This window comes from Oncorhynchus keta, chromosome 23 (genome assembly GCF_023373465.1).
Source record: "Oncorhynchus keta strain PuntledgeMale-10-30-2019 chromosome 23, Oket_V2, whole genome shotgun sequence".
NCBI lineage: Eukaryota > Metazoa > Chordata > Actinopteri > Salmoniformes > Salmonidae > Oncorhynchus > Oncorhynchus keta.
Window position 1 is genome coordinate 293271 of NC_068443.1, and position 19230 is coordinate 312500.

The 19230-nt window shown below is 43.6% G+C and overlaps 1 protein-coding gene across 1 annotated transcript in view; it reads right to left on the reverse strand.

The window, feature by feature from the left end:
• Nucleotides 1-379: 379 nt before the first annotated feature.
• The window catches only part of slc25a24l (solute carrier family 25 member 24, like), a 22633-nt gene continuing 3782 nt past the window's right edge, over nucleotides 380-19230 (reverse strand). Inside the window, exons 5-10 of the mRNA XM_052475870.1 lie at nucleotides 16340-16499; nucleotides 11806-11945; nucleotides 10723-10833; nucleotides 4464-4628; nucleotides 2469-2607; nucleotides 380-797 (exon numbers count right to left, since the gene is read on the reverse strand). Coding sequence (XP_052331830.1) covers nucleotides 628-797; nucleotides 2469-2607; nucleotides 4464-4628; nucleotides 10723-10833; nucleotides 11806-11945; nucleotides 16340-16499 — 885 coding nt within the window. The 3' untranslated portion in view covers nucleotides 380-627. The remainder of the gene's footprint in view (nucleotides 798-2468; nucleotides 2608-4463; nucleotides 4629-10722; nucleotides 10834-11805; nucleotides 11946-16339; nucleotides 16500-19230) is intronic.

Genomic DNA, 19230 nt, shown 5'->3' on the forward strand with positions numbered 1-19230 from the left:
AAACTGGCTGTTTGACACGTCGATCAAGGAATAAGGCGGGATTTGGGTTGTACCATCCAATGGTTCCACTTGTACTATTTTACTAAAATGATGGAAAATCCTTTCAAATATTTGTTTTACGCCTGCAACGTTAAGTTACAAATATGGTTACAATGTACACATGTTTTAGTAACTTTCATATTTAGTATGATAACCAAATAAATATATTTGCAAAATGTAATACTGTAGGAAGTCCTGTATTTTGTGATAAACATTATAAGTGAAGACTCTCTCTTTGTGAGCACACACTGCACTGTAATTTAGAGTCTAAAACACTACTCTAGTTTTTGCACAAATGTGTTTGAAAGAAAGGCAAAGGAGGAGGCCATAGATACTTCACACTGATTTAATGACAATAGGGGTCAACAAAGGATTGGTCAGGCTGGAGATTGGGCCCCAATCAGCCCTCCAACAACAGTCCTTTGGTTGTATATTTGGTAGTTCTATTTGGTAGTTCATTGCAATTTGAAGTATTTTGGGACAGTTCATTGACAATGGCATCAAGTTTAAAGGTTGTTGTTTTGTACAGAGTATTACATAAAATCATTCACAAAAACCTACAACAAATAATTAACTATGACTCTGAAATCAGGAAAGCATTGTGTCTAGTTTCTTCATCAAGGTGTAGTTTAACAGAGCGCATGGAACCGCCCGGACGAAACTGGCCCCCATCCCATTGTAGTATCCTCGTATTCCATGTCTCTCATAGATGCCTGTGAACCCCTGAAGAAAAGTTGTGGGTGAAGTTGAACTGAAAGCTGTAAGACAAGGAAGTAAGAATAGCCTGTTATGGACACATCACATCCAGTAAGTTATGTACAGTATGGTACACTGTACCTCAGACGACAGTGACACAATTCTAATCAGGGACAGGAGGAGCATATCGTGATCATATAAACTGACCAAGACACACTTCAGGTCCTAGGAACGGTGAGTGTCCTGGTTAGATCACATGGCCTTAGGGACGGTGGGTGTCCTGGTTAGATCACATGGCCTTAGGGACGGTGGGTGTCCTGGTTAGATCACATGGCCTTAGGGACGGTGGGTGTCCTGGTTAGATCACATGGCCTTAGGGACGGTGGGTGTCCTGGTTAGATCACATGGCCTTAGGAACAGGGGGTGTCCTGGTTAGATCACATGGCCTTAGGAACAGGGGGTGTTCTGGTTAGATCACATGGCCTTAGGGACGGTGGGTGTCCTGGTTAGATCACATGGCCCTAGGGACGGTGAGTGTCCTGGTTAGATCACATGGCCTTAGGGACGGTGGGTGTCCTGGTTAGATCACATGGCCTTAGGGACGGTGGGTGTCCTGGTTAGATCACATGGCCTTAGGGACGGTGGGTGTCCTGGTTAGATCACATGGCCTTAGGGACAGTGGGTGTCCTGGTTAGATCACATGGCCCTAGGGACGGTGGGTGTCCTGGTTAGATAACATGGCCCTAGGGACGGTGGGTGTCCTGGTTAGATCACATGGCCTTAGGGACGGTGGGTGTCCTGGTTAGATCACATGGCCTTAGGGACGGTGGGTGTCCTGGTTAGATCACATGGCCTTAGGGACGGTGGGTGTCCTGGTTAGATCACATGGCCCTAGGGACGGTGGGTGTCCTGGTTAGATCACATGGCCTTAGGGACGGTGGGTGTCCTGGTTAGATCACATGGCCCTAGGGACGGTGGGTGTCCTGGTTAGATCACATGGCCCTAGGGACGGTGGGTGTCCTGGTTAGATCACATGGCCTTAGGAACAGGGGGTGTCCTGGTTAGATCACATGGTCTTAGGAACAGGGGTGTCCTGGTTAGATCACATGGCCTTAGGGACGGTGGGTGTCCTGGTTAGATCACATGGCCTTAGGGACGGTGGGTGTCCTGGTTAGATCACATGGCCTTAGGAACAGGGGTGTCCTGGTTAGATCACATGGCCTTAGGAACAGGGGTGTCCTGGTTAGATCACATGGCCTTAGGGACGGTGAGTGTCCTGGTTAGATCACATGGCCCTAGGGACGGTGGGTGTCCTGGTTAGATCACATGGCCTTAGGAACAGGGGGTGTCCTGGTTAGATCACATGGCCTTAGGGACGGTGGGTGTCCTGGTTAGATCACATGGCCCTAGGGACGGTGGGTGTCCTGGTTAGATCACATGGCCCTAGGGACGGTGGGTGTCCTGGTTAGATCACATGGCCCTAGGGACGGTGAGTGTCCTGGTTAGATCACATGGCCCTAGGGATGGTGGGTGTCCTGGTTAGATCACATGGTCCTAGGGACGGTGAGTGTCCTGGTTAGATCACATGGCCCTAGGGATGGTGGGTGTCCTGGTTAGATCACATGGTCAGGAAAAGTTACATGCAGAGTTCATTGAAACAGAGAAATGAGTGGCTTATTTTAATTGAATGAAAATGTTCCTGATTATTGTTCTTTGCATGGATCGACCGTTACCCTGAGCTTGCTGCTGGGTCCTGATCACAGCTAGAGGATAGCTGCTCATCTGTCCAGCAGAGAAGGCCACAAAACTGAAAAAGAAGAGCTGGGAGTCACTGCTGTAGTCCTGTTGGTTCTTAGCCCAGGTCACAATGGACTGCGGGAGAGGGAGAGAGAAGGGGGGGGGGATAGGGGGGGAGGTGAGAAAATGAGAGAGAAGGTGACAGAGAGAGAGAGAAAGGAGAGAGAGAGAGGGGGACAGAGAGAGAAATGAGAGAGAGAGAGAGAGAGGGGGACAGAGAGATACAGAGAGAGAGAGAAAGGAGAGAGGAGAGAGAGAGAGAGAGAGAGAGAGAGAGAGAGAGAGAGAGAGAGAGAGAGAGTCAGTGATAGGATACCCATTAGATTGATGTAAAATCAATGAGTTCGAACTCAGGCCTCCTTCATTCACAGGCTTTTGCTCAGAGGGCAAACAACACAATCTTGTGGCACACAGATAAACAATAAAATAAGGTTGATGTAGTTAATGTTGGGCTCTCTGAACAGGTTGGTCATAGCCAACTCAAAATGGACTGACAGTTGAGAGAGAGGGGGGAGTGGTGCCTGACCTGGTCAGTCATATCCAACTCAAGACAGACTAACAGATGTGAGAGAGGGGGGGGAGGAAGAGAGTGGAGTAGATTACTGTAAAACAAGGTTGCTTTATGATTTCATACCCATCTTGAAGTGTGAACTTGCTCAGAAGGGCTAGAGTTTTCACCAGTCCATTCCAGGAACGGAGTGTGTAGGTCAACAATACACACAAGTCCCCATATAGAGCTCAAGTCATAGATCTCTATGGTAATATACTTCAAATGGAATGTACATGGAGTCCCAAATGGTACCCAGTCATTTATAGTACACTACAGATAGTACACTACAGATAGTACACCACAGATAGTACACTACAGATAGTACACTACAGATAGTACACTACAGATAGTACACCACAGATAGTACACCACAGATAGTACACCACAGATAGTACACTACAGATAGTACACTACAGATAGTACACTACAGATAGTACACTACAGATAGTACACTACAGATAGTACACTACAGATAGTACACCACAGATAGTACACCACAGATAGTACACCACAGATAGTACACTACAGATAGTACACTACAGATAGTACACTACAGATAGTACACTACAGATAGTACACTACAGATAGTACACTACAGATAGTACACTACAGATAGTACACTACAGATAGATAGTACACTACAGGTAGTAAACTACAGATCGTTCACTACAGATAGTACACTACAGATAGTACACTACAGATAGTACACTACAGATAGTTAACTACAGATAGTTCACTACAGATAGATAGTACACTACAGGTAGTAAACTACAGATCGTTCACTACAGATAGTACACTACAGATAGTTCACTACAGATAGATAGTACACTACAGATAGTACACTACAGATAGTACACTACAGATAGTACACTACAGATAGTACACTACAGATAGATAGTACACTACAGGTAGTAAACTACAGATCGTTCACTACAGATAGTACACTACAGATAGTTCACTACAGATAGATAGTACACTACAGATAGTTCACTACAGATAGTACACTACAGATAGATAGTACACTACAGGTAGTAAACTACAGATCTTTCACTACAGATAGTACACTACAGATAGTTCACTACAGATAGTTCACTATAGATAGTACACTACAGATAGTACATTACAGATAGTACACTACAGATAGTTAACTACAGATAGATAGTACACTACAGATAGTTCACTACAGATAGTACACTACAGATAGTTCACTACAGATAGTACACTACAGATAGTTCACTACAGATAGTACACTACAGATAGTACACTACAGATAGTTCACTACAGATAGTTCACTACAGATAGTACACTACAGATAGTACACTACAGATAGTACACTACAGATAGTACACTACAGATGTGATAGAGTGTTCGGCTGTCTGACCTGGTGAACGGCACACTCCACCCCAGCGTAGGGAATCATACAGAGGATACTGGGTCTGAAGCCCCTGTAGAAGGATGCAGCAGACTCATTCCTGTAGATGGAGCGGGCACACTGCATCACCCCGCTGTAGGTACCTGCCCATAGGTTCAGTCTCACCTTTAGCACCTGGCAGATGGAGGCAGGGAGCACGTCATTTGGTCTAAGTTCTTAACCAATAGATATATTAGCTAGACAGTCCAGTGTTTCTTACAAGTTGAGTATTGACAGTGAGAAATTGTTATGTATACGGTTCACAACGCGCTGGAAAAATCAATGATAAAAGGCACCAAACTGGTCCCCACCAACACATGATATAACACAGACAGGAATTAATTCAGACTGAGGTCGCGTTCCAGGCCAACTACATTGCAGACATTGCATTTGATAATTCTATCCTCCTGATTCCTGCTTACAAGCAAAAATTAAAGCAGGAAGTACCAGTGACTCGCTCAGTATGGAAGTGGGATAGATGACGCGGATGCTACGTGTTTTGCTAGCGCAGAGTGGAAAATATTTCGTGATTCATCCAATGGCATTGAGAGGAGCACACCACCTCAGTCAACGGCTTCATCAAATCAAATCAAATTCGCCACATTTTATTTTTTATTTTTTATTTTACCTTTATTTAACCAGGCAAGTCAGTTAAGAACATATTCTTATTTTCAATGACGGCCTGGGAACAGTGGGTTAACTGCCTGTTCAGGGGCAGAACGACAGATTTGTACCTTGTCAGCTCGGGGGTTTGAACTCGCAACCTTCTGGTTACTAGTCCAACGCTCTAAACCACTAGGCTACGCTGCCGCACTAGGCTACGCTGTATACAAGTGACATGCTAAGGAGGATTAGCGTGGCGAATGTGTTGTTCCTTAACCCTTAATACCTGGGGGCGGCCCATCAAGAAGTCACGGATTCAGTTGCAGAGTGAAGTGTTTAGTCCCAGGGTCCTTAGCGTAGTGTTGAGCTTTGTATAGCATTCTCACATAGGTGTTACTTTTGTCCAAGTGGGCATCATCTGCGGATCTGTTGGGGTGGTATGCAAATTTGAGTGGGTCTAGGGTTTCTGGGATAATGGTGTTGATGTGAGCCATGACCAGCCTTTCAAAGGACTTCAAGGCTTTAGATGTGAGTGCTACAGGTCGGTAGTCATTTAAGCAGTTCACCTTAGTGTTCTTGGGCACAGGGACTATGGTGGTCTGCTTGAAACATGTTGGTTTTACAGACTCAGTCAGGGACATGTTGAAAATGTCAGTGAAGACACTTGCCAGTTGGTCATCACATGCTCGGAGTACACGTCCTGGTAATCTGTCTGGCCCTGCGGCCTTGTGAATGTTGACCTGTTCAAAGGTCTTACTCACATCGGCTACAGAGTGTGTGATCACACAGTTGTCCGGAACAGCTGATGCTCTCATGCATGTTTCAGAGTTACTTGCCTCGAAGCGAGCATAGAAGGCATTTAGCTCATCTGGTAGGCTCGTGTCACTGGGCAGCTCTCGGCTGTGCTTCCCTTTGTAGTCTGTAATAGTTTGCAAGCCCTGCCACATCCGACGAGCGTCGGAGCCAGTGTAGTACGATTCAATCTTAGTCCTGTATTGACGCTTTGCCTGTTTGATGGTTCGTCGGAGGGCATAGAGGGATTTCTTATAAGCTTACAAGAGTCCCGCTCCTGAAAGCGGCAGCTCTACCCTTTAGCTCAGTTGCCTGTAATCCATGGCTTCTGGTTGGGGTATGTACGTACAGTCAATGTGGGGACGACTTCATCGATACACTTATTAATAAAGCCAGTGACTGATGTGGCGAACATATTCCAGCCTGTGCTAGCAAAACAGTCCTGTAGCTTAGCATCTGCTTCATCTGACCACTTTTTTATAGACCGAGTCATTGGTGCTTCCTACTTTAGTTTTTGCTTGTAAGCAGGAATCAGGAGGATAGAATTATGGTCAGATTTGCCAAATGGGGGCGAGGGAGAGTTTTTTCTCTCTGTGTGGAATACCTAGGAGAGGATAAGTAATCCTTCTCACCCCCTAAAAGATTTAGATGCACTATTGTAAAGTGGCTGTTCCACTGGATGTCATAAGGTGAATGCACCAATTTGTAAGTCGCTCTGGATAAGAGCGTCTGCTAAATGACTTAAATGTAAATGTTAATGTTATCATGAGATATTCTACCTCAGGCGAGTAAAACCTTGAGACTTCCTTAGATTTCGTGCACCAGCTGTTGTTTACAAATATACATAGACCACCACCCCTAGTCTTACCAGAGGCTGCTGTTCTATCCTGCCAGATTAAGCATAAAACCCGCCAGCTGTATGTTAATCATGTCATCGTTCTGCCACGACTCGGTGAAACATAGTATATTATCGTTTTTAATGTCCTGTTAGTAGGATATACGTGATCGTTGTTAGTCTAACTTATTCAGCCTGGAATGCAGCCTAACACTGTATATCAGTAGTTCATACCTCTCCAGTTTAGAAGGCCACATGCACAGTGTATTCGGAAAGCATTCAGACCCCTTTATCCAGATTTTGTTACGTTACAGCCTTATCCTAAAATGGATTAAATTAATTATTTTCCTCATCAATCTACACACAATACCCCATAATGACAAAGTGAACAGAGGTTTTTAGATATTTTTGCAAATTGACCTCATTCCGTCAGTAGAGGACGCCTGGTTATTCTTTAAAAGTGCTTTCCTCACCATCTTAAATAAGCATGCCCCATTCAAAGAAATGTAGAACCAGGAACAGATATAGCACTTGGTTCACTCCAAACCTGACTGCCCTCGACCAGCACAAAAACATCCTGTGGCGTTCTGCATTAGCATCGAATAGCCCCCGTGATATGCAACTTTTTAGGGAAGTTAGGAACCAGTATACACAGGCAATCAGGAAAGCAAAGCTCTTTCAAACAGAAAATTGCATCCTGTAACACAAACTCCAAAAAGTTCTGGGACACTGTAAAGTCCATGGAGAATAAGAGCACCTCCTCCCAGCTGCCCACTGCTCTGAGGATAGGAAACACTGTCACCACCGATAAATCCACTATAATTGAGAATTTCAATAATAATTTCTTTATGGCTGGTCATGCTTTCCACCAGGCTACCCCTACCCCGGTCAACAGGCCTGCACTTTCCACAGCAACTTGGCCAAGCCTCCCCATTTCTCCTTCACCAAAATCCAGATATCTGATGTTCTAAAAGAGTTGCAAAATCTGGACCCCTAAAAATCAGCTGGGCTAGACAATCTGGACCCTCTCTTTCTAAAATGATCTGCCACAACCACTATTACTAGCCTGTTCAACCTCTCTTTAATATCGTCTGAGAACCCCAAAGATTGGAAAGCTGCCGCGGAGACACTCTAGACCCAAACTGTTACAGACCTATATCCATCCTGCCCTGCCTTTCTAAAGTCTTTGAACGCCAAGTTAACAAACAGATCACCAACCATTTCGAATCCCACCGTACCTTCTCCGCTATGCAATCTGGTTTCCGAGCTGGTCATGGGTGCACCTCAGCCACGCTCTAGGTCCTAAACGATATCATAACCGCCATCGATAAAATACATTACTGTACAGCCGTACTCATCGACCTGGCCAAGGCTTTCGACTCTGTTCATCACCACATTCTTATCGGCAGACTCAACAGCCTTGGTTTCTCAAATGACTGCCTCGCCTGGTTCACCAACAACTTCTCAGACAGAGTTCAGTGTGTCAAATCGGAGGGCCTGTTGTCTGGACCCCTGGCAGTCTCTATGGGGGTGCCACATGGTTCAATTCTCGGGCCGAATCTTTTCTATGTATACATCAATGATGTCGCTCTTGCTGCTAGTGAGTCTCTGATCCAACTCTACGCAGATGACATCATTCTGTATACATCTGGCCCTTCTTTGGACACTGTGTTAACAACCCTCCAGACGAGCTTCAATGCCATACAACTCTCCTTCTGTGGCCTCTAACTGCTTTTAAATGCAAGTAAAACTAAATGCATGCTCTTCAACCGATTGCTGCCCACACCTACCCACCCGTCCAGCATCTCTGGACGATTCAGATTTATAATATGTGGACAACTACAAAAACCTAGGTGTCTGGATAGACTGTAAACTCTCCTTCCTGTAACGAACTTCGTCTGTTGTTTGAAGAGAGTCAGACCGAAATGCAGCGTGTAGGTTACTCATGACTTTTAATGAAGATAATGCGGTACATGAAATAACTGAAAATACAAAAACAACAAACGAGTGAAACTAATTACAGCCTATCTGGTGACTAACACAGAGACAGGTACAATCACCCACGAAATACAACGCGCACTCAGGCTGCCTAAATACGGTTCCCAATCCGAGACAACGAGAATCAGCTGACTCCAATTAGGAATCGCCTCAGGCAGCCAAGCCTAACTAGACACACCCCTAAATATACACACTCCCAATTAATACAAACCCCAATACGAAATACAACATATAAACCCATGTCACACCCTGGCCTACCCCAAACATATAACAAAAACACAAGATACAATGACCAAGGCGTGACACTTCCAGACTCATATTAAGTATCTCCAATCCAAAATTAAATCTAGAATCGGATTCCTATTTCGCAACAAAGCATCCTTCACTCATGCTGGAAAACATACCCCCATAAAACTGAGTATCTTACCAATCCTTGACTGTGGCGATTTCATTTACAAAATAGCCTCCAACAAGCTACTCAACAAATTGGATGCAGTCTATCACAGTGCCATCCGTTTTGTCACCAAAGCCCCATATACTACACACCACTGCGACCTGTTCGCTCTCATTGGCTGGCCCTCACTTCATACTTGTTTGCCAAACCCACTGGCTCCAGGTCATCTATAAGTCTTTAGTAGGTAAAGCCCCGCCTTATCTCAGCTCACTGGTCACCATAGCAGCACCCACCCGTAGCACGCGCTCCAGCAGGTATATTACACTGGTCACCCCCAAAGTTAATTCCTCCTTTGGCCGCCTTTCCTTCCAGTTCTCTGCTGCCAATGACAGGAACGAATTGCAAAAACCACTGAAGCTGTCAGAGCAGCTCACAGATCATTGCACCTGTACAAAGCCCATCTGTAAATAGCCCATCCAACTACCTCATCCCCATATTGTGTTTTTTTTTTTGCTCCTTTGCACCCCAGTATCTCTACTTACATTCATCTTCTGCACATCTATCACTCCAGTGTTTAATTGCTAAATTGTAATTACTTTGCCACTACGGCCTATTTATTACCTTACCTCACTAATCTTACCTCATTTGCAGACACACTGTATATAGATGTTTCTATTGTGTTATTGTATGACTGTATGTTTTACTCCATGTGTAACTCTGTGTTGTTGTTTGTGTCGCACTGCTTTACTTTATTCTTGGCCAGGTCGCAGTTGTAAATGAGAACTTGTTCTCAACTGGCCTACCTGGTTAAATAAAGGTGAAAAAAACATGTATATATTTAAACTCGAGGCTGTAATTGCTGCCAAAGTTGCTTCAACAAAGCATTGAGTAAAGGGTCTGGATACTTATGTAAATGTAATATTTTCATGTTTTATTTTTAACAAATTAGCTAAATTTCTACAAACCTGTTTTTGTTTTGTCATTATTGTGTGTAGATTAATGAGGGGGGGGCATTTAATACATTTTAGAAACCCGCCCGTTACTCCTCTCTGCCCCTCCCTGCTCCTTCCTATCCTCTCTAACGTAACAAAATGTGGAACAAGTCAAGGGGTCTGAATACTTTCCGAATGTACTGTATATCTGTAGTTCAGACCTGTCTTAGAGCTCTGTTACCTCTAGAGGATAGAAGACAGCATGTATAACTGTAGTTCAGACCTGTCATAGAGCTCTGATACCTCTAGAGGGTAGAAGACAGCATGTATATCTGTAGTTCAGACCTGTCATAGAGCTCTGGTACCTCTAGAGGATAGAAGACAGCATGTATATCTGTAGTTCAGACCTGTCATAGAGCTCTGGTACCTCTAGAGGGTAGAAGACAGCATGTATATCTGTAGTTCAGACCTGTCATAGAGCTCTGGTACCGCTAGAGGATAGAAGACAGCATGTATATCTGTAGTTCAGACCTGTCATAGTGCTCTGATACCTCTAGAGGGTAGAAGACAGCATGTATATCTGTAGTTCAGACCTGTCATAGAGCTCTGGTACCTCTAGAGGATAGAAGACAGCATGTATATCTGTAGTTCAGACCTGTCATAGAGCTCTGGTACCTCTAGAGGGTAGAAGACAGCATGAGCCACCGCCCCAGACACACAGCCCAGCCCAAACCTCTGCTGTACTGACAGACTCTCCTGCTGCCAGCGCTGGGTGTACACCTTCATCTGGAGAGAGAGAGAGAGAGAGAGAGAGAGAGAGAGAGAGAGAGAGAGAGAGAGAGAGAGAGAGAGAGAGAGAGAGAGAGAGACGTACCCGCTAATTATCAAAATCCAGAAAAGAGCTGTTAAATTCTATAACCACCTAAAAGGAAGCGGTTCCCAAACCTTCCATAACAAAGCCATCACCTACAGAGAGATGAACCTGGAGAAGAGTCCACTAAGCAAGCTGGTCCTGGGGCTCTGTTCACAAACACAAACACACCCCACAGAGCCCCAGGACAGCAGCACAATTAGACCCAAACAAATCATGAGAAAACAAAAAGACAATTACTTGACACATTGGAAAGAATTTGACCAAAAGGTAGAGCAAACTGGAATGCTATTTGGCCCTAAACAGAGAGTACACACTGCCAGAATACCTGACCACTGTGAATGACCCAAACTTAAGGAAAGCTTTGACTATGTGCAGACTCAGTGAGCATAGCCTTGCTATTGAGAAAGGCCGCCGTAGGCAGACCTGGCTCTCAAGAGAAGACAGGCTATGTGCACACTGCCCACAAAATGAGATGCAAACTGAGCTGCACTTCCTAACCTCCTGCCAAATGTATAACCATATTAGAGACACATATTTCCCTCAGATTACACAGATCAACAAAGAATTCCAAAACAAATCCAATTTTGATAAAACTTCCATATCTATTGGGTGAAATACCACAGTGTTCCATCACAACAGCAAGATCTGTTGCCACAAGAAAAGGGCAACCAGTGAAGAACAAACACCATTGTAAATACAACCCACATTTAGGTTGATTTATTTTCCCTTTTGTACGTTTAACTATTTGCACATCATTATTATAAATCCCGTTGAATTTAATTTAATTGAAGGGGGGTTTGGGGGGGGTAAAGTATCCATATCTGAACATATTGGTTGTAAATTCTCCAGTGGCCCTTGTGTTATTACAGTATAGTACGTGTTACCTGAGCGTAGATGAGGCACTGCAGAGTTGACTGGGGGGTTCCCTTCAGCACGTTCACAGCGTTTCCCTGCCACATAGACCTCACACCACCCGCCTTTAACTCTCTGAATCCCTGGGAGGACGCCTTGGATCCATACACCTAAATACACACACAATATCTTCTTTAATTATTAACCTCTGTCTCCAGTCCACGGATTCACGGTTCATAGAGGTAACTGCCAAAACAATAGAAACACCCATCTTAATAGGGCGGGCCACCACGAGCTTCAATAAGCAACTGTCATCGAATTTGTAAAGAAAAATAAATAAAAAACGTTTTTTTTAAACAATTCAAATGAATACATGTTGGATAATGGAAGAAGATGGACCAATAATCCATCAGATTTTGAATTAATTATAGCGCATACAATACTTTACTGCCACGGATTCTAAGGAATGGAGTAGAGGGATTTTGATGGGAATTCAATATTCAATTTATTGTTAATTTACAAAAATGTTTTTGGGGAAATGCACTCATATATATATATTTAAGTAATTGTTTCAGGGTTTGTTTTTTATATCTTGTGTTAAAATAGAGAAAATGATATATGCCTAATTTGCATAAATACACTGGGTGTATTTGCATATATCAAACATTAACACAAAGGGTCGGAATAGGACTGCAACCACCTTACCTGCACTGTCGAGACTACCTCATGACCTATCTATAAATATGTTGCATTGTTTGCGAGATCCGAAAATAATATCACTATAATCCGAGTGTTCATTTTTGAGGGGGAAATTGCTTTAATTTCATCGCATCTAATTTAAAAAATATGTCAACTGTACTAAATGATAAATGATTTTCAATTCCCATTTATTTTTTTAAATAAAGTCGTGTTTCTTCTCTTTCATGCGATGTAAGTGTCGAGATGGTGCGTTAAATGCCAGATTAATCTTTTGTCGTTTTTATAGATACAACGGAAAGACAAAGGTATTTCATTGGACACATTTCGGCCGTTACAGGGTGTGTATGACAGGTTGACAAGCCTTTCCACAGTCGTAATGTTAACGGGGGGGATAACGATAGACACAAGCCAAAGTATGAAAGAGACGCAGGAGTAAAATGAAAGCAATCGATCCAACGATTCCCTTAAACACAGTAAATAGTTGGCCGAAGAAAACAGATCCTTAGATGGGAGTTTCTACTTCAATGCACCTTGACATAGATTCTACAACAGTGTATGCAAGGATACAAAGGGAAGCCAGGCTTCCCCCCCAAAACATTGACCAATATTAAAAAATAATTTATAATAATTGTAATTTTCCTTCAATTCGCAAGAGGCTGAGAGGAGAAGAGGGGGAGGGCCAGATGTGTGTGTGTGTGTGTGTGTGTGTGTGTGTGTGTGTGTGTGAATGTGTGTGTGTGTGTATGTGTGTTGAGAGCACTGGTTGAGAGAGCAGAGGCAGCGGAGTTACGGCGTGACTTTTTTTTTACCGGTTGTAAAGTAGACTATTTAGATTAGTCATTATGGAGGCTCCCTTTTCGCTAGAATTGATATAAAAACGACAAAGCATTGGAAAACGACTTTAGGCGCACTAGATGCTCTTTAGATAAATTCGCTCAGAGGTGGTTTAAAGTAAACGGCATTCTAATATCGATAATAGTATCGAGTGAAGGATTTAACTCATACTCAGTTATAGGGTCTGGAGGCGCTGTGCAAGAGCGGAAATGTAATACGGGAAAACGTTCTGTTATGGGAAAACGTCCACAATGAAACTGACCTTTAATATAGAGAATGATAGACTGCATTTGCATCTGTTGGCCATCAAGTAGGCTATTAATTTTATATGCCATTGTAGGATGCTATAGCCTACCATTTGATACCGTACACGATGTTGAAATGACGATATTTCTGGAGGCATTGCAAATCAATTTGTGCCACTTGTGTAGCATTACCTGGAGCTGGCAAACAGACTTAATAAATAGCCTGTAACTTAGTTTGTTGATGTTGCCTTGTGTTATTATGCAATTATTAACGTCAATGTTTCGTTAAATAAACTGGAAGTTATCGATTGTGATCATGGTCATGGCGCTATCATAACATAAATGTATCATTCTCCACTGTATCTGAAATTAGATGTTGGCCAATCATAAACTACCTGCATCTAGCTCAGCAAACCATCACAAAGTTGAATTGAAAGGATAAACCCAGATTTGAGTCAGTAGCCTATTGAAATAACAAGTCAATCTAACAAACGGACCGTTTATAAAGGTTTGTAGTCTTAACATCTAACACATAATAACGGCACAATTACCAAAAAATACATGTATTTTTATTTTTAAATTGGTCAAAAGTGTTTCGTCTACAGAGATTGAGATCCTCTGTCCGCGACTTTCACCACTCAAAGTCTCCTGTCAGATTTATCAATAGTTATGCACATGGGCAAACCGGATTTATTTACAACTATAACCTGTGTGTTTTGAGCCCTGAATATTGTCCATACACCACACCTCCTCGGCCTTATATCATAACACTCCAAACAAGTTAAATCAACATCCGTTGGCTTCCCCGGTTATTTTACCCACGCACCTCTACTGTTCTACAAGTGTCTAGAACTCGATTGGAGGAATGCGTAACGGATGTGAAACGGCTAGCTAGTTAGCGGTGGTGTGCGCTAAATAGTGTTTCAATCGGTGACGTCACTTGCTCTGAGACCTTGAAGTAGTGGTTCCCTTTCCTCTGCAAGGGCCACGGCTTTTGTGGAGCGATGGGTAACGATGCTTCGTGGGTGACTGTTGTTGATGTGAGCAGAGGGTCCCTGGTTCGCGCCCGGGTATGGGCGTGGGGACGGTCTAAAGTTATACTGTTACAAATGCGACACCATTCTATAGATTCTACAAGCATCTGGAACTCGATTGGAGGAATGTGACACCATTCTATAGATTCTACAAGTGTCTGGAACTCGATTGGAGGAATGGGACACCATTCTATAGATTCTACAAGTGTCTGGAACTTGATTGGAGGAATGGGACACCATTCTATAGATTCTACAAGTGTCTGGAACTCGATTGGAGGAATGCGACACCATTCTATAGATTCTACAAGTGTCTGGAACTCGATTGGAGGAATGCGACACCATTCTATAGATTCTACAAGTGTCTGGAACTTGATTGGAGGAATGCGACACCATTCTATAGATTCTACAAGTGTCTGGAACTCGATTGGAGGAATGTGACACCATTCTATAGATTCTACAAGTGTCTGGAACTTGATTGGAGGAATGCGACACCATTCTATAGATTCTACAAGTGTCTGGAACTCGATTGGAGGAATGCGACACCATTCTATAGATTCTACAAGTGTCTGGAACTCGATTGGAGGAATGCGACACCATTCTATAGATTCTACAAGTGTCTGGAACTTGATTGGAGGAATGTGACACCATTCTATAGATTCTACAAGTGTCTGGAACTCGATTGGAGGAATGCGACACCATTGTATAGATTCTACAAGTGTCTGGAACTCGATTGGAGGAATGCGACACCATTCTATAGATTCTACAAGTGTCTGGAACTCGATTGGAGGAATGGGACAACATTCTATAGATTCTACAAGTGTCTGGAACTCGATTGGAGGAATGTGACACCATTCTATAGATTCTACAAGTGTCTGGAACTCGATTGGAGGAATGCGACACCATTCTATAGATTCTACAAGTGTCTGGAACTCGATTGGAGGAATGCGACACCATTCTATAGATTCTACAAGTGTCTGGAACTCGATTGGAGGAATGCGACACCATTCTATAGATTCTACAAGTGTCTGGAACTTGATTGGAGGAATGTGACACCATTCTATAGATTCTACAAGTGTCTGGAACTCGATTGGAGGAATGCGACACCATTCTTCCATGAGAAATTCCATCAGTTGGTGTTTTGTTGTTGGTGGAAACCGCTGTCTCAGGCGTCGCTCCAGAATCTCCCGTTCTGGTTTGAGATCTGGTGACTGAGACGGTCATGGCATATGGTTTATATCGTTTTCATGCTCATCAAACCATTCAGGGACCGCTTGTACTGTCATCCTATCTGGGCATTATCATCCTATGAGGGCATTGTCATCCTATGGAGGCATTATCATCCTATGAGGGCATTGTCATCCTATGGAGGCATTGTCATCCTATGAGTGCATTGTCATCCTATGGAGGCATTGTCATCCTATGGAGGCATAGCCATGGTAGCCAAAATAATGTCCTGTACAGCCTTTTTATACATGACCCTAAGCATGATGGGATGTTAATTGCTTAATTAACTCAGGAACCACACCTGTGTGGAAGCACCTGATTTCAATATACGTTGTATCCCTCATTTACTCAAGTGTTTCCATTATTTTTGACAGTTACCTGTAGGTCTCTACCATTCATTTCTGTAGGGTTAGAGTTAGGGTTCATTTCTGAACCATGTGAATATGAGACTACGAAGTCTGGCAATGCAAAGTATTACTGGGTGTTATCAAGCTGTATTAAATAAGTGTTTAGGTTATAATATTGTTCCTGTAGTTGTGTCTTGAGGCGGTCGATAGGAGCAGTCAGGGTTCTGGACACGGCGTCGGCCAGCCCTGCAGCCAGGACAAAACTCCTCCATTCCCCTGAGCCTGCTGACAGGTCCGGGGGCAGCTCCAGGGGCATGGTCCGGCTCTCACCCACATCAAACACCTGGAGAGGCAGACAGGAAGACTACATATATCACCAACCGACAGACAGACAGGAAGACTACATATATCACCAACCGACAGACAGACAGGAAGACTACATATATCACCAACCGACAGACAGACAGGAAGACTACATATATCACCAACCGACAGACAGGAAGTCTACATATATCACCAACCGACAGGCAGGAAGACTACATATATCACCAACCGACAGACAGACAGGAAGACTACATATATCACCAACCGACAGACAGACAGGAAGACTACATATATCACCAACCGACAGACAGGAAGTCTACATATATCACCAACCGACAGACAGACAGGAAGACTACATATATCACCAACCGACAGACAGGAAGACTACATATATCACCAACCGACAGACAGGAAGTATACAATTATCACCAACCGACAGGCAGGAAGACTACATATATCACCAACCGACAGACAGGCAGGAAGTCTACATATATCACCAACCGACAGACAGGAAGACTACATATATCACCAACCGACAGACAGACAGGAAGTCTACATATATCACCAACCGACAAACAGGAAGTCTACATATATCACCAACCGACAGACAGACAGGAAGACTACATATATCACCAACCGACAGACAGGAAGACTACATATATCACCAACCGACAGACAGACAGGAAGTCTACATATATCACCAACCGACAGACAGGAAGTCTACATATATCACCAACCGACAGACAGATAGGAAGACTACATAAAATAACCTACCAACAGACAGACAGGAAGACTACATATATCCCCAACCGACAGACAGACAGGAAGTCTACATATATCACCAACCGACAGACAGACAGGAAGTCTACATATATCACCAACCGACAGACAGGCAGGAAGTCTACATATATCACCAACCGACAGACAGGAAGTCTACATATATCACCAACCGACAGACAGGCAGGAAGTCTACATATATCACAAACCGACAGACAGGCAGGAAGACTACATATATCACCAACCGACAGACAGGCAGGAAGACTACATATATCACCAACCGACAGACAGGAAGTCTACATATATCACCAACCGACAGACAGACAGGAAGTCTACATATATCACCAACCGACAGACAGGAAGTCTACATATATCACCAACCGACAGACAGGAAGTCTACATATATCACCAACCGACAGACAGGAAGACTACATATATCACCAACCGACAGACAGACAGGAAGTCTACATATATCACCAACCGACAGACAGGAAGTCTACATATATCACCAACTGACAGACAGGAAGTCTACATATATCACCAACCGACAAACAGACAGGAAGTCTACATATATCACCAACCGACAGACAGACAGGAAGTCTACATATATCACCAACCGACAGACAGACAGGAAGTCTACATATATCACCAACCGACAAACAGACAGGAAGTCTACATATATCACCAACCGACAGACAGACAGGAAGTCTACATATATCACCAACCGACAAACAGACAGGAAGTCTACATATATCACCAACCGACAGACAGACAGGAAGTCTACATATATCACCAACCGACAAACAGACAGGAAGTCTACATATATCACCAACCGACAGACAGACAGGAAGACTACATATATCACCAACCGACAGACAGACAGGAAGACTACATATATCACCAACCGACAAACAGACTGGAAGACTACATATATCACCAACCGACAGACAGGCAGGAAGTCTACATATATCACCAACCGACAGGCAGGAAGTCTACATATATCACCAACCGACAAACAGACAGGAAGTCTACATATATCACCAACCGACAGACAGGAAGTCTACATATATCACCAACCGACAGACAGGAAGTCTACATATATCACCAACCGACAGACAGACAGGAAGACTACATATATCACCAACCGACAGACAGACAGGAAGTCTACATATATCACCAACCGACAGACAGGAAGTCTACATATATCACCAACCGACAGACAGACAGGAAGTCTACATATATCACCAACCGACAGACAGACAGGAAGTCTACATATATCACCAACCGACAGACAGACTCCTTCAACAGGGGCTTCAGACACAGCATACAATGTATGATCTCCTACACCCGGGTGGAGTGTGCCGTTCATCAGGTAAGACACCACACACACACACACACACACACACACACACACACACACACACACACACACACACACACACACACACACACACACACACACACACACACACACACACACACACACACACACATTGCAGACTACATCACACAAGGACAACAGCAGGGGTTTGAATTTTCATTGTTGGACATGAAAGACTGTAAAATCACCAAGTGATTTTAATTTAGGAAATCTGTTCCCCAAGTATTCCCATGTATAATAGAGAGACATGTGATCGTCTACAAATGGAGGAACGGTTTGAAAGGGTTGTGGTTTAGTCAAACATTATATCTGTTTGGGCTTCTTCTGGTCAATTTGCCATCTACAACTTATTTATAATTATGTTCTTGACTGTTGTCCACTCAAGAAATAATCGGCCTGTGACTGAATCTAATTGATGATCCCTGGACTACAGTCTGGGTTTGTATCCTGCTCGTCTGCTCTGCACACCACAATACTGTGTTAAGCACTAGCTCAGGGAGCTAACACAATTCCTCGTCTCAAACACTTCGAGCGTCGTCTAATGATGATCTCCGCGCTGTTGGGGCTCTAGGAAGCTAGGCCCAGGTTTCAT